General features: G+C 53.0%; 1 protein-coding gene across 4 annotated transcripts; it reads left to right on the top strand.

Annotated features, from left to right (window-relative positions):
- Positions 1 to 1,014: 1,014 nt before the first annotated feature.
- Positions 1,015 to 14,991, top strand: LOC133356319 (cilia- and flagella-associated protein 36-like). Of its 4 annotated transcripts, XR_009756840.1 has the most exons (9): positions 1,019 to 1,134; positions 3,240 to 3,354; positions 5,039 to 5,129; positions 8,117 to 8,255; positions 8,794 to 8,947; positions 9,694 to 9,896; positions 10,586 to 10,858; positions 12,840 to 12,992; positions 13,190 to 14,991. XR_009756840.1 is itself a non-coding variant. In XM_061573773.1 (8 exons), the coding sequence occupies exons 1-8, from the start codon at positions 1,066 to 1,068 to the stop codon at positions 12,924 to 12,926; spliced, it is 1,128 nt and encodes a 375-aa protein (XP_061429757.1). In that variant the 5' UTR covers positions 1,015 to 1,065; the 3' UTR covers positions 12,927 to 14,991. The 4 variants fall into 4 exon arrangements, 3 of the variants coding, with proteins under 3 accessions (XP_061429757.1, XP_061429758.1, XP_061429756.1); XM_061573773.1 differs by having other exon boundaries at positions 1,015 to 1,134; positions 3,243 to 3,354; positions 12,840 to 14,991; XM_061573774.1 differs by having other exon boundaries at positions 1,017 to 1,134; positions 8,794 to 8,899; positions 12,840 to 14,991.
- Positions 14,992 to 15,185: the final 194 nt, after the last annotated feature.

Here is a 15,185-nt window from a genome sequence, read left to right as displayed (position 1 = left end):
GCTTTGCCTGTACCGCAGATTTCTCTGCCCTCCTGGGCCTCCACCATGCAGACACTGGGCTGCCCACTCATCATAAATCCCCCGGTCACAAATTGTAGCGGTAGGAAATGATGGCTGTGCAGCACTCGACTGATGAGTCTTAATGAGGATGCAACTTGTACAACAACGACAAACGGTTGTCAATTCACATGCCCTGTCTAAATGCCATCGCATCTCATGGCATTGACGCAAGTAAAAACTGCCTTGAGGGTAGAATGGAGTGGGCGGGGTGGTGGGTCCATGGCCTTACTCATGATGGCCGTGTCAGAGCCGTGCGCTGGCAACTCTGGAATCGTAGGTTCAAATCCAGGTTCCAGCTTCATTGGGCGCAGTGGCACTCTGTATCACTACACACTGTGTCACTACACAGTGTGTCACTGCACGCCGCGTCTCTACACCGTGTCACTGCAGACTGCATTGTCCACAGCACTGCTTTCCTGGTTGCTCAGCGACATTCTGCTGCAGATAGACCTCTACTGTATATCTCAATCAGCTCGAGCCTCCTGTAAATCACGCCACTTCTGTGTGGCCGACCCCCCCTTAGAATGTATGCGTGTATGTTGAACTTCTTTCACACCGTACGTCGCCAACCTGCAAATCACAGATGCGAAATTGCTCCCTCTCCCGCCCGCTGTGACAACAGCGTCGAAGCCCCTTAGGTCGCCTCTTCCTCCCTATCCTCACGTTCCCTGACACCTCGGGTCCCATTTCTCCATTCCTTTTCCATCCTTTTCCTCTGATTCCCATGCTTGTCTTCTCTCTTCCCGTTCCTCTTAACTCTTTTATCTTCCCATATTACATCCTTGACTCTACACCCCTTCCCGTGGGGTGCCGCGGGTAAAAAGTCGCTCGTTGCGATAAATATCTAAGATTTGTTTTGGTTTTGTATAGGGGCCAGTGCACAGCGGCTAAACGATTATACCGTGGGGCAGCCGTCCAGCATAAAGTGTGGGGCTCCCCCAGCCGCCATGCCATGCCTGCCTGCGTGTGTAGGTGGAGGGTCTGCTGGAGAGCTACCTGCAGGACATGGGCATCTCGGAGCAGCAGCTGCTGGACGCGTGCAGCGCCCAGAGTGTGCAGTCGGAACACCTGCACGTAGGTGGTCACGGTGCGGCGGTGGGGAGACAAAGGCGGTCGGGCGGGGTGTGTCTGCGGCGCCCGTACCTCTCTGAACATCTCGCCGCGAGCCTCAGCAGCGTGAATGTGGCCACGCTAACTAACTGCAAACTAAACTATTTTGTATTTGACCAGGCACGGCGCACTGAGCTGCGTAGCTCTTTTTCAGAAGCGACCTGGCCACAAACGATAGCCCAACGAAGTGGCTTGTCACGTGGATGTGTCTAGCAGCCAAATACTCTGAACGCGTGATGTTGATTCTAAACGTGGAGTGAAAAATAACCGCAGTGACCCGGAGAAAAATCCACGCAATCACGGAGAGAGCATGCCAACTCCAAATATACAGCAGCAGGCGTCAGGGTCGTGATCGAACCCAGGGCCTCCTGCATCCCAGGCGAGGTAGTTAACATCTCAATGTCACCGCGACACCCCAAACTATGGACCGTACAGTAGACCACTGTGGCCTGTGCTCCTTCAATAGAAGAGGAGGCACAGTGGCACTCCACGGCAATACTGGGGCACCCCACCCCGGAATTTCGAGGACTCGCCATGTACCCAAGGATGGTCCTGTCATCTTGACGTGCAAAGCGTGCCACTGCACTAATTATTTTTGCGTTTTAAAAACGCCAACAACGCGCTGGTGGTGGCAGTAGTAGCAGCAGTAGCAGCAGTAGCAGCAGCAGCAGTAGTAGCAGTAGCAGCGGTAGCAGCATCACTAGTAACAGCAGTAGTAGCAGTAGTAGTAGCAGCAGTAGTAGCAGCAGCAGTAGTAGCAGCAGCAGTAGTAGCAGTAGTAGCAGCAGTAGTAGCAGCAGCAGTAGCAGCAGTAGCAGCAGCAATAGCAGCAGCAATAGCAGCAGTAGTAGATGCGTTCCTGGAAAGTGCCACGTTGGGCGAAAAAGGCGGTTGGAGAACAAACTATTTCCCATAAATAATGTAACGGTAAAAGTTTGGTGAGATACCATGTACTACTACTACACGCACGCAGTGAGATGGCGGGACAAGTAACTGAGGGTAAACCACCGTGTTACCGCATCAATCCACGTACCGTATCACTGTACCGCTCAGCTAAAAAAGTAGTTCGTTGTCAACCGCTCAGAAAGTGCGTGAGAACGGTGTGTGTTTCACGTTATAATGGTACGGATTCCGCGTTATAACGGTGTGCGTTTTACGTTATAATTGTACGCATTCCGCGTTATAACGGGCGCATTCCGTGTTATAACAGTGTTCTGCGTTATAACGGCACGCCTTCCGCGTTGTGCGAAACGTGTTCTCTAATGGGAGAACCACGTTACCGCGAGAACTCGCGTGAGCACCACGCGTCAAGTGAGGACCTACCATTTTTGCGTGTGAGATCGGATGGGATCGGGTGCATTCGGGGTGAATTGTGTTCAACGAGAGCCCTCCTCTGCTGCCCTCACTGCTGTAGCTCCTCGTGGCCATCCACAATGCTGACTACTCTTCACCCCTACAAATCCCAGGCTTAACATCTTGATGCATGTCGACTTAGCCGGGCTGCGGAGTGGCGCAAGCCTTGTAATCCAGCGCTGCGGAGGCAGCAGCGAGGGTTGGTGAATCGCCGCGTAGACGTCGTGAAACTCGCTTCCCGTGGGAGTCAGGGAGGAGGAGGGGGAGGACCCTGGCTTGCCAGGCTCCACCTGTGCCTTCTGTACAGGTGGAGAGTTGCCCCCTCGCATGTGTGGGCTATCTGGAGGTGCTCCGCTTTCCTCACCATGTGTTGACACTCCCATCGTTTGGCTGATATTGCCTTCACGTGAAAAGGACCCCAGAGGTTGGGCAGTTGTTGTGGCTGCTTTCCTGCTTGGACAAAGGTGGCCAGGTGTGTTGTTGTTTGTTGAACCTCTTTCGCACCGTACGTAGCCAACCGTGCAAATTTGAGGTGCGGGGGAAGGACTACAAACAAAATACACGGCTCCAGTAGCTTCCTAATATTATACGGGCCACCTTGTGTGCCGTGCCAGCCTTCATAGGTGCTACTCGCTAACAGCACTTGCCCCAAAAGTCTGTTAAGGCGAAACGGGGGATCATCGTCTTTCTCTTTGTGTTGCCGCGTGTGACGCCAGCAGGTCTTCGAGCCCGTGCTGGCAGCAGACGACTTTGAGCTCTTCAAGGGGCTCATGGTGCGCAAGAACATTGAGCTGGAGCTGCAGGCGCTCATGCACCTGCAGGAGCAGAAGGGTGAGCGGCAGAAGCGTGGCGGTGGCCAGGTGGCTCAGATGTCGTGTGTGTGTGTGTTAGTAAGGGGTACAGGTGGTGCATCGGCCAGTCATCTCAGTCAGTCAACCCATGGCACCTGGGTCTGTCCCGTGGCCTCCTGCCAGCAGGCGTTCGACACCTCACGTGGCCTTAAAGTGCCTAGCACAAGCACCATGGTGATGTCACCGCCACTTAGTGGCGAATGGCAGTTGTTGTTGTAAAAAATTGTGGGAAGCGGTGGTGTAGCAGTTCGCGCTGATGCGCCATGTATCCGGCGACCCGAGTTCGATTCCCGTTCACGGTGAACAGCAGTGGCGATCATCTGAACCGGTCCTGGGCGTCCCTTCGGTCGACTCAGCCTCAAATGAGTACCTGGTGCGGTGTGTAAACATCGCCACTAGGGAGACAAAGGCGGTCGTGCGTGGTGCTGGCCACCCACCCCCTCGTGTGCCGTGCCGGCCTTCATAGGTGCTCGCTCAGAGCACTTGCCCCAACAGTCTGTTACGGCTATACGGGGGATCTTTGTCTTTTTGTTAGAAACTGTGATGGGTGACATGGCAGAGCTGTGGCACGTTCGTCGCTTGTTTCCGAGCTTCACCGTACGAACCCGGACGCCGCCCTCGTTATTACCGTGGGTGCATTTACCGTAAAAAAAATACCACGCGCCATCTGCTTCCCGGGGGACGTTAGAGATCCCGTGACGTCAGCCGAAAAAGAGCAAGCCCATTGCGTGCGTACTGTATGTGTATGTATGTTGAACTTCTTTCGCACCGTAACATAGCCAACCGTACCGACGTCGTGGTCCAAGTTTTAAATGTAACCGACAGATGACTCAACTGGAAACACGCAAACATTGGCACCCCCCCTCCAATCCATCAGAGTGAAACTACCGCACACTGCGTCTTTAAAAATCACGCCACCTTCCTTCGTCGTGATAGCCTCGCACTGTAAGAGTGGCGCAAATACCAAATGTAATCAATCTAAAGTTGAGTTGTCAGATGCACAGGATACAGCGAAGTGTAACGCGGTGCAGTGACGTGCTTTACTTGTAAGCTCTCTCTCCTCTCAAGCAGTGCAGCAGCTATAACAGCAACAAATTCAATAGAGGCAATAGGTAGGCAAAAGAGCACAGTGTAATACTACGTCAATAAAAACGAGTAAGAAAAGCACAAAAGGAGAACACCGTATAAAAAAGTGGTGAGAATTGTAACACAGTATTCTCACGCACAAACGAAATATAATCTAGATTTGAAGTTTTTCGTGACTGCAGGGATCCATACTCTTTGGTTCTTTCGGTAAAGTGACGTAGGTGAAAATTTTAATTAAATCACGACGTTTCGGGCGCAACACAAGCGACAACCACAGCAAGAAACAATTGCTGAAGTGTTTCTTGCTGTGGTTGTCCCACCTGATGACGGAGGCTTGTGTTGCGCCCGAAACGTCGTGATTTAATCTTATTTTATACCTACGTGACTTTACCCAAAGAACCAAAAAGGAAACGAAATGTAATTGAAAAAAACACCCAAGACGTTCATCAACGAGCATTTCCAACATCCTCCGACGCGTCCGACTTCGTACGCCGCTGCCCACGGGTGAGACGGCTGCCTATGGCGGTGGGTGGTGGTGGTGGTGGTTAATCTGTGGCCGTGTTGCCGCTGTGCTGCAGGCGTGATACCCGAGTGCATGAGCGTGGACGGATTGGACAAGGCAGGAGAGCTGGACCGGGAAGAGATGCAACTTCTGCAGGAGGCGATCAGGTGCCTTAGTCACATCTCTCTCTCTCTGCTCCGTCTCCCAACTCCGGCCACCCCTGTCCCCCTGTGTAATTGGCCAACCGACCAGGCCGTGTCACGGCTGGATAGGCGGGGAAGCAAGTTGGGGGTTCGCAATGTAACGTGGGTTGACGATGCAATGGGGAGGGGGAGGGAGTGGAAGGAGTGATGGGTGGGACACGGTGTGCAGGGTGGAGGAGGATAGAGTAAGCAGTTTGGTCGCATTCATGACACACAGAGTGCTTGCCACAAATGAACCACAATTCCACCTTGCTGATCTCGTCAAGTTGCGTCAACCATCACGCAGACTCCGGTCATGCTGGCGGCGGATTTTGGCTGGCCATTCTAACAAGGGCGGCCACCGCACCGCGCGCGTTCAGATGTCGAATTAGGCATTTTTTTTAAATATTATGGACGTCCAATTGTTAAGAAGAGTGGCTGCAGGTCGGGCAAGTGGAAGAGAGGCCGCCCATACTGGACTAGCACGTGACCATATACAGTGTGGTGGCCCTAATCCACAATTAGGAAGCGCCACGATCAACGAATCTCTAATCGAGTCCATAGCATCCTTACCCCACCCAAACGGCCACCTCTTGCGTAAGATGCCTGATCCCCCTGCCCTAATGCTTTGTGCACGGCCACAGCAAGGTGAAACAGGGTCTCCACGTGGCCACCCAAGTGCCGGGCACAGCGGTGAGCGGTGGACGGCACGGGAGTCAGTGAGTGGGAAGGAGCTGAGGCTGGAGGAGCGTCGCTGCGTTATTGAGGAGTGTCACAGCACGATAGATGTCAAGGTGCCTGACAGAACAGACTGTGTGCATTTATATGAAACAAGACCCCTGAAGTGGCCGCGTGGCTCAGAGGTCAGAGCAGCGAGCTGACACAGCTCGGACCCCCGGGTTCAAGTCGAGGCTGAGGCCCTCCGGTTAAATCGGCTTCTCAGATGTCGCGATGTTGGCGGTCGCCAGGTTGCACCGCCCCGCGAGGGCTCCGAATGGGCTCTGCGTCTCTATCGGTGTAACACAGATATAGCTCGGTCGGCACACACCCGGGACACAAAACGGACTGCCAAAGAGCTTGAAACAGGGCCTCCTTTGTCGGCGGCGTTGCTGCCGTTGGCGGCCGGCGTGGGACTGCGGAAGGATTTCGCGAACGTGGCAGCCGTGCGGGGCGCGTAAGCTCCCAGGGATATCATGATGCGGCACGTGTCGATCACACAGAGAGGTACGCTGGGCGTGAGTGCCTGATTTTATGTTAAAACTAAACTAAAACCGGACAATTTTTTTTTATTTAGCCAAGTAATGCCCACTAAGTTAGCTCTTTTTCGGAAGCGACCTCGCCACAGATGATATCCCAATGAAGTGGCTTATTACGTGGACATTTATAGCAGCCGAATACTCTAAATGCATGATGTTGATTTTAATGTGGAGGGAAAAACTGAGGATCCGGAGGAAAAATCCACACAAGCACGGGGAGAGAGACACGCAAACTCCAAATATACAGCAGCAGGCGCCAGGGTCGGGATTGAAACCACGACCTCCTGTACACCAGGTGAGGTAGTTAACATCTGGCCACTGTGGCACCCGTGTATTAATAACCGAACAATTTATTTGGTGATGCTGCTGCTGCATTGACAGTGGTGCACAAGCACAAATAACAACAAACTCAACTTGTTCGTCAATAACACCGCGAGTGGCGTTTAAAGGACAATATAAATATGGTGACGTTTCAGGCAATGTCCCTTCTTCATAGCACTTAAACAGAGAGACCACAGAGAGGTCGATTGGGTTCCGTGGTGGCAAGATGTTGTCTGCCTTGCCTAATATATAAGAGGTCATGGGTTCGATCCTGACCCTGATGCCTGCTGCGGACTGTAACAAGATATTTTTTGGAATATTGAAAGGCAAATTTTGACTTAAAACTTTAATGACTGCAGGAATTCATATTCTTGGTTCTTTTTGTAAAGTCACGTAGATAGGAAACAAAAAAATTAAAATTTTAATATTTTTAGTTTTCTATCTACGTGACTTTCCCGAAAGAACCAAGAATATATATTCAAAGCCACTTTAAAACGAGGTGTCTGCAACACCTCCACGGAGCAATCCCACGACGCCCTGATGGGCCAAGCGAAGTCACTGTGTGTCTGTCCTTAGGCCACGGTGGCCGTGAGTGTGCGAATTTTTTAGGGGGGGGGAAATTAATCGACGGGGGACGGGGGGGGGGGGTTTGCACGGTGCGCTGCCAAAATCAAAAATCGCCCGCCCAAAATTTCCCGGCGGGAATGTGCGCGGAGCGAGCGGGAGAGGATTTTTGAAAAACGAGCTTTGAAGACAATCTCCGGATAAGCCTCTTAGCGGGGGGAATTCAGGACGATCGTCCCGGGCCGAGGATGCCCAGGAGAGTTATCACTGACAAATTAGGCGGTGGTAATGCGTAGGCCCGCAAATCCTTTTAGTCGGTCCCACTGCCCACTGGAAAATGGCTTTAGTTTGTTTCACAAATAGTCTCCGTTGTGTTTTTGTGCGGATTTCGTGGCCGATAATGGTCGTGACACTTTGGGCTGTTTCCCAGAGACCAGCGCAGACGAACTGATGAGGCGATTGAAATAATTTCTTAAACATTCAATACGTGCGTCGACTCGTGTGTGCGGGGAGCGGTAGTGTCGCGGTTGGCGTGCTGCGCTACAAACCCGGGGGCCCAAGATTGATTCCCACTCAAGGCCAACACCAGTGACGATTATCTCAACCGGTCCTAGTCCTCCCCTAGGTCGACTCAGCCTCAAATAAGTACCCTGTGCGGTGTGTAAACATCGCCACCGGGGTGACAAAGGCGGCCGGGCGTGGTGCTGGCCACCCGCCCCCTCGTGTGCCGTGCCGGCCCTACATAGGTGCTCGCTAACGGGACTTGCCCCAACAGCCTGTTAGGGCTATACCGGGGGATCTTTGTCACGGCTGCATTTGTGGGGTATGCAGGGCGTCCAAGCAGCAGTACGAGATGGAGCAGCGGTGGAGGAGGTCGTGCATCCTGGAGCCCGGCACCACGGAGGAGCAGGAGGATGAAGAGCCATGCAGAGAAGGGCGACCTCTGCTACAGGGCTCCATCCATCATCAGGTTTCACATCTTCATAGCTCAGCTCACCCGGCCTGGGCAAGCTAGAAGGGGGGGGCGATGGTTATGTGTGTGTGGTAACTGGACCACGTTGGCCTCGGTTGACCCCGGGGTGTTCCCAGCTTATGGGGTCGCGGACCACTGGTTGGTCCGTCAGGGCATGGGAATCGCTCTGCGGAGCTGTCGCGGACACCACGATTTAGAGTGGCTTTCTTTTTCAAAAACATATCTCGCTACAGTCCAGGACCCTGGGAAATGGCCGGGCCAACCCACGACACGCATGCAGAGTGGAGGAGCGCAGGTTACCGGGGTGAGCTCCGACGGTGGTGGTGGTGATGATGATGATGAGACTGTAGGAACGGTCCCTGGAGGACGCGTTGACTCTTGTGACAAGGTGAAGTGCCAGATGATGTTGGTGATGACCACTGAGGATGATGGAGGCTGCGAGAGTGGCCCTTGAAGGAAGTGCCAATGGGTGTGACGCGGCGGAGCCCTGCGCCGCTGGCGTCCCGCCTGATCACGCGCGTGGGTCTCGGCCTAGGTCAGCGAGTGCTGCGCGGACGTGCCGGGCCCGAGCGGTCGACGCTGTTCTGACGTTGCGGACGAGCCGCCTGGCGCGACGGGCCCATCCCAGCACCAGGCTGCCGGTGCGTCATCTGCACCAGCAGCGCGGCAGGACGTCCCGTCTGTGCCTGGTCAGTTACACGCTGTTGTGCTTTTCCCAAGTATTATTACGATTTTCCACTTGTACTCTTGCGGTCGTGTCAAGAGCCGCAGGCTCCGTCTGGAACTCTCAAAGAGCAACGCAGACCCACGTGTCCAGAATGGCTATCGAAGAAACCTTTAGTGGGATTTCTCATCAAGTAGACTTCACGTGGCCCCGTTAATCTTCACGCAGCTCGGGGTACACTTTCCCACACACCCTGCTATGAGAATTGTCACGTGGAATTCAAGCGGACGTAGTTTTGATTCTCAAGAGCTGGAATTTCGCCAAGTAAAGTGTCAAAGCCAACTTTAACATAATCGTTTTTGCGCAGTCATTTGGTGACCGGGAATGAGACTGTCAACCTAATGCGTTTGAGAACCCGGGTTGTTCACGAGTGGCTGACACCCAGATTCCAACTCAGGATCTCAGTGGCGCCAGCTCAGTGCTTGGACCTCTGAGCCACCCGGCCAACCATCCACACCCCATGAGTTCCTTCGACACGTCTCGCTGCGATTCGCTACCTTCTATTGCCAGATCACGAGAATACCCATCAGATCTCGGAGGCTCAGCAGGTTTGAGCCACACAGCTCCCTAACGTGGTTAAATATGGTCTAGCATTCGATTGGCACAAAGGGATTGTATGTGCACCACCTTACATTTGAGAATGTACCCGGGCGTGTCCATTTGCGCTCAACAACGTGTTTCCAATGGCACAGCAACGCTCTGCTTCCACAGGCGGGAGTCAAGCAACCCAGCCACCTCCACACCAACTCCCCTCCGAGCCGCCAGGTGGGATGAGCGCGGATGCGGTGGCCCAGCAGCGGCAACAGCAGCAGCCCCGAGCGAGCCAGCCCAACGGGGCGGCCCCGCCGGGCAAGGCCCAGGCCTCTAAGCTCCACGAGACGAGGCCCAAGGAGGCAGCCGTCTCCCTGAAACACGTACGGGCAGTTTAACACTACGTAGGCTTTCACGACCAATATCATCCATAACGTAGGTTTGGGTTAGATCGCGTAAATATATAAATGTGTCGTTAAACCCGCCACCACCCGACGCAGCCAATTAGTAAGGTTTGTCACGTAAACAGAACGTGCCATTTCGTTACTAGTGCAGCACACCGGTGTGTCGGAGAGCAAATACACAACATTTACAATCTGAGTACGACGTTTTGCCAGTAATTACAACCGCCATCATTAGGCGGACATCCAGATTTGTGGAGAAATCCTGTTTTGTTTTGTTCCAGGCGGCTGGGGTAGATGTGATGATGCCACTAGATGCGATGAGGTCACGTAGGGCCGACCGGTGCGGCGACACCGTGCAAAACGTCGTCCTTTTAGCATCTGCTCAATTGAAGTGCATCCCCCAAATATCTCGAGTGGATGTGCCGTGCCCCCCCCCGCCCCGCGGTACTACCAGAGTTCTGGGGGAGCCCTCTCACGATGTAATTTTTGAAAACATTGGAGTGTGGCGCTCCACGTCCTGGCGAGGTTTGCGCGTGTTGGTAGAACCTCTCTGATTCTGTGTGTGTCTGTCAACGCGTGTTGGTAGAACCTGTCTGATTCTGTGTGTGTGTGTCAATGCGTCTTGGTAGAACCTCTCTGATTCTGTGTGTGTCAACGCGTGTTGGTAGAACCTGTCTGCGGAAGAGCTGCGGAGCAGGGAGGAGTACCTGAGGCAGCAGCGGGACCGCCTGCTGGCGGCAAAACGCGAGCAGCTGGGCTCGTCGCAGCGGCAGGCCAGCGCCTTCTCCAACGACCGAAAGGCGCCGGGTCCCGGCAGGGCGGACGCGTGCACGGCCGGCGGCTGCGGCGGCGACGGGGACGCTCCGCGGAGAGGCCCGTCGGCCACGGGCGGCGCTGTCGCCGATCGGCCGGCGCCGGCAGCCACGGCCACGGGGAAACAGGCGAGCGGCGTGCGCACACGCAGGCGTGTTTTTCATTCGGCAACCTGCGGCCCCGGAGCCGCATGCGGCCCTTCAAGGACTGCATCGCAGCTCTTGAAATATTGAGGGTTTTTTTTTTACGGAGTCCTGTTTACCATGGAAGTCCAGTTTACCATGGGAGTCTACATTACCATGGGAGATTACCATGGGAGTCCACTTTACCATGGGCAGGAGTTGTCAACCTGCAGTTCCGGAGCCGCATGCGTTTCCTTAAAGACTGTTTCGTGACGTTCTTTATTAAGGGCCACGGTCTCGTATTGACATGCATTGCGGCTCATGAAATATTGAGTTTTTACCGAATTCGAAAAAAATTGTCTCTTATTGTTATTTTGGTTTGTCGACCACTGCTCTAGTCCATCTAGTATTATTATAAGAATCTTTAATTATAAGAGCTTTAATCTATAATGCTCTTATAGTGCTGCTCTAAAAGGATTGAGGTCGTCGCTGTCGTGTAGCCACCCGATCCATAGCCCCGCTCACCACTACCACTGCTACCCTCCCTCCATCACCACCCTACCACCCCCCTTCTACAACCCCCACCACGGCTACCCAAACAAGCCCAAACCCGTGCCCGCGGGAAGGTGCGGGGCCGAAGTAGTCGGGGGGGGGAAGGGCACAAAGAGGAATGGGCGGGGCCTGCAGAGGAAGGGCGTGGTCTAGGGAGTGATGGGGCGGGGCATAAAAGAGGAATGGGCGGGGCCTACAGAGGAAGGGGCGTGGTCTAGGGAGTGATGGGGGCAGGGCATAAAAGAGGAATGGGCGGGGCCTGCAGAGGAAGGGGCGTGGTCTAGGGAGTGATGGGGGCAGGGCATAAAAGAGGAATGGGCGGGGCCTACAGAGGAAGGGGCGTGGTCTAGGGAGTGATGGGGGCGGGGCATTAAAAAGGAATGGGCGGGGCCTGCAGAGGAAGGGGCGTGGTCTAGGGAGTGATGGGGGCGGGGCATAACAGGAATGGGCGGGGCCTGCAGAGGTTGAACTTACCTGTTGATTTAATGCAACAGAAGCAGAGAATCTAATCACGTGCAGCCAACATCAGCAATGGCTCTCGGGCGCAGATGCGGCCACAGGCCAACTCGTCTGATCTATTCGTTTTTCTGATGGCGTCTTTCTTTCAAGAAGTATATTTCAACCGCCACACCTCTATGCATTGATGTTACAATAATAATATTAGTAACCTTTCGGCTTTGCATGCGAGGTAGACAGGAGATGGCAGCACAGCAAGCGGGTTCGTTGAACCCGTCTGTGCAGCAGATCAGGACCTTCCTGAGGAGGTGTTGAGACTCGGCGAGGCCTTCATGCTCGAGTAACTAAAGGGCGCTGTTGTTGCAATCCAGAGGTCGCCGGTTCGATCTCCCGGCCCTGGAGTATAAAACGATGGATCGCTCTCCAACACACCAGTGGGCTGAAGTAGTAACTAATTGGCGCGTTGTTTACATGACGAACCTATCTGGCTGCGTCGGATGGTGGAGGCTTACGACACATTTATACCAACGCGATCTAACCCAAAAATCTTTGTTATGAATAATATTGGTCGCGAAAGCCTACGTGTTAAACGATGGATCACGTTTATTAAATCCCCCCTGCCCTCACCACATCTGTCCAACCAGCAGATATAAATGAGTACACCACGGTGAGTCGATCGGCCGATTATGCGTAGTGGGATAAAATGTGGGTGTACCCAACGCCTCTTCTGAGGCACACTGGCCAACGTGCAAGAGTTGGCCACACACCACCGAGCGATGCTCGATAGAGCTGTACGTACAGTACGTTGAACTTCTTTCGCACCGTACGTAGCTAATCGGGTGCACTTCCTGCCAGTAGGTGCGTGAGCGAGCAATTGTATTGTGGCACCTTCGTTGTTATCATCATCATCATCATTTTCGTTATTAGGGCGCCAACGGCAGAGCTGGCGCGTGCTGATGACATTGTGTGCTCACCGCAGGGCGCACGCACGGAGGAGTCGCAGACGCTGGAGCAGAGGAAGAGGGTGGCTCACAAGCTCAAGGAGGAGCTGCTCCAGAAGAAGTGAGCCAGCCCCCCTCCACACTCTGGACTGACGCTCGCCAGCTCAGGGTGGCCCGTGCCGCCCACAGCGGTGCGTGTACGGCCGAAGGCGTTTGCCTTCCGTGACGCAGTACACTACACGTGATGAAAAAAACATATATATATATAAGAAATCGGTCAGTATAGGAATAACAAGCGATACAGACACACCTTACTTCATAATGTAATGTTAAGTAACGTTCATTAACGCCTCATTCTTATTAGTTTTTGTCAATGTGATGCCGGTAGAGGTCTTAGCGAGCTGACCGCGAATACGGCCGGGGATCCATTCATCGACGACTAATCTTCTGCGTCGCTGCTCGACTGGAATAGACAAGTCACACGCGACGAGCAGCCAGCAGGCATAGCGAGCGGCACCCTCGCTGCGATGTGCCGGTGTGCTGAACCGTATCTTCCGGGTCAATGACACGGAACAGACCCAGCTGGATTTCAAGTTTGACATGCAACAAATATGACCCCCCCATTCCCTGGATGCATTGTGTTCTAAGAATCAATTGTAATCGGTAGATCCAGGTTTTATTCGACCAGGGTTTCCCAATTCCTGGCGACTCACCACGCTACGTCTTTCCGCGTTTACCGAATTTACTCCCCATTCAAGCACACGTGACTTGGTTCCACGCTGCTGCCCGCGTCCGATGATTGTCAAAGACGTCCCACGTGATGCCGCTAAACAATCAACGTTCTTGCGTTAATAGAGCCGATTCACGTTACATTAAGATCTCAGTGTGCACGTGTGGTGTACACGTATTTCGTGTATACACACACACACAATACATGTGGCGAGATGTTAACTACCTCGCCTGGTATACAGGAGGTCGTGGGTTCGATTTCGACCCTGACGCCTGCTGCTGTATATTTGCATGTGCTCCCCGTGGTCGCGTGGATTTTTCTCCGGATCCTCTGGTTTTTTCCCTCCACATTTAAAAACATTTAGAGTATTTGGCTGCTATACATGCCCACGTGATGATGAGCCACTACTTCGTTGAGCTATCATTTGTGACGGCCAGATCGCTTCTGAAGAAGAGCTACATAGCTCAATGGGCCTCACCTGGTAAAACAAAAATAGCAGTAAAGTGGTTCGTGTACGGGTACAGCACACGTGTTCCATGTGACACAGCGTTAACTGCTTAGCGTGTCACGTGGGATGTGTTTAACAACCATCGGGCGCATGCAGCATGGGATGCGTTAACCTGTTTTTGAATGGTGGAGGAGTCATTTGGTAAATGCAGGATGGCGAAGCGTGGCGGTGGGTCGTGAGGACTGGGGTCAGGGAAATCCTGCATTAGACCTTTTCAAAGTTAATACCATCACGCAGAGGTGGGACAAAGTCATTGTTATGCAAGTCCAAGTCGAGTCTGAAGTCATCAAATTCATGACTCGAGTCTGACTCGAGTCCAAGTCACATGACTCGAGTCCACACCTCAGAGGTGGGACAAAGTCATTGTTATGCAAGTCCAAGTCGAGTCTGAAGTCATCAAATTCATGACTCGAGTCTGACTCGAGTCCAAGTCACATGACTCGAGTCCACACCTCTGCCATCACGTACCCATTACTACACCAGTCGATGACTCCCACTCGCGTCAACAGTCAACGATTTGTTTAATCCATAGTTAAAGGTTTTTGTTGGGTTAGATCGCATAAATGTGTCGTTGAACCCGCCACCACCCGACACAGCCAATTAGTAAGGTTTGTCACATAAATAGAACATTTGTTTTAATTGATCGCATTAACTGCCGATGACCATATCTCGCCTGAAATGCGCCCAATCATGTCAGATCTTGGAAGCGAAGCGGGTGGAGGAGGTGGGGGTTTTTGGAGCCTGTCCAGTCATTGGCCGGATGACCACAACGCACAACACTGGGCACAGGTTGTCGTGGGACCACGTGGTTTACGCAGCGGAGGGCAGTACAGCAAGCCGGTCTGCTGTTGTACTGCGCTTCCACGAACTAAAACACGACGAACTAAAACACCACAAACTAAAACACCACAAACTAAAACACAACAAACTAAAACACAACAAACTAAAACACCACAAACTAAAACACACAAAATAAAACACCGCAAACTTAAACACCACAAACTAAAACACACAAAATAAACACTGCACACACGTAGCAATCAAGGGACACCCGATGAAGTGAGCATTCATATGACACAAGTGTGTGTTGCCGCACGAGGCTAGATGTGTCGCTAGCTGCTTTGACAATGTTCTCATGTAACTAAT

Source organism: Lethenteron reissneri, chromosome 53 (assembly GCF_015708825.2).
Source record: "Lethenteron reissneri isolate LAM-NWPU_2019-01 chromosome 53, ASM1570882v1, whole genome shotgun sequence".
NCBI classification, from domain to species: Eukaryota; Metazoa; Chordata; class Hyperoartia; order Petromyzontiformes; family Petromyzontidae; genus Lethenteron; species Lethenteron reissneri.
This window is presented reverse-complemented; position numbering and strand designations above follow the sequence as displayed.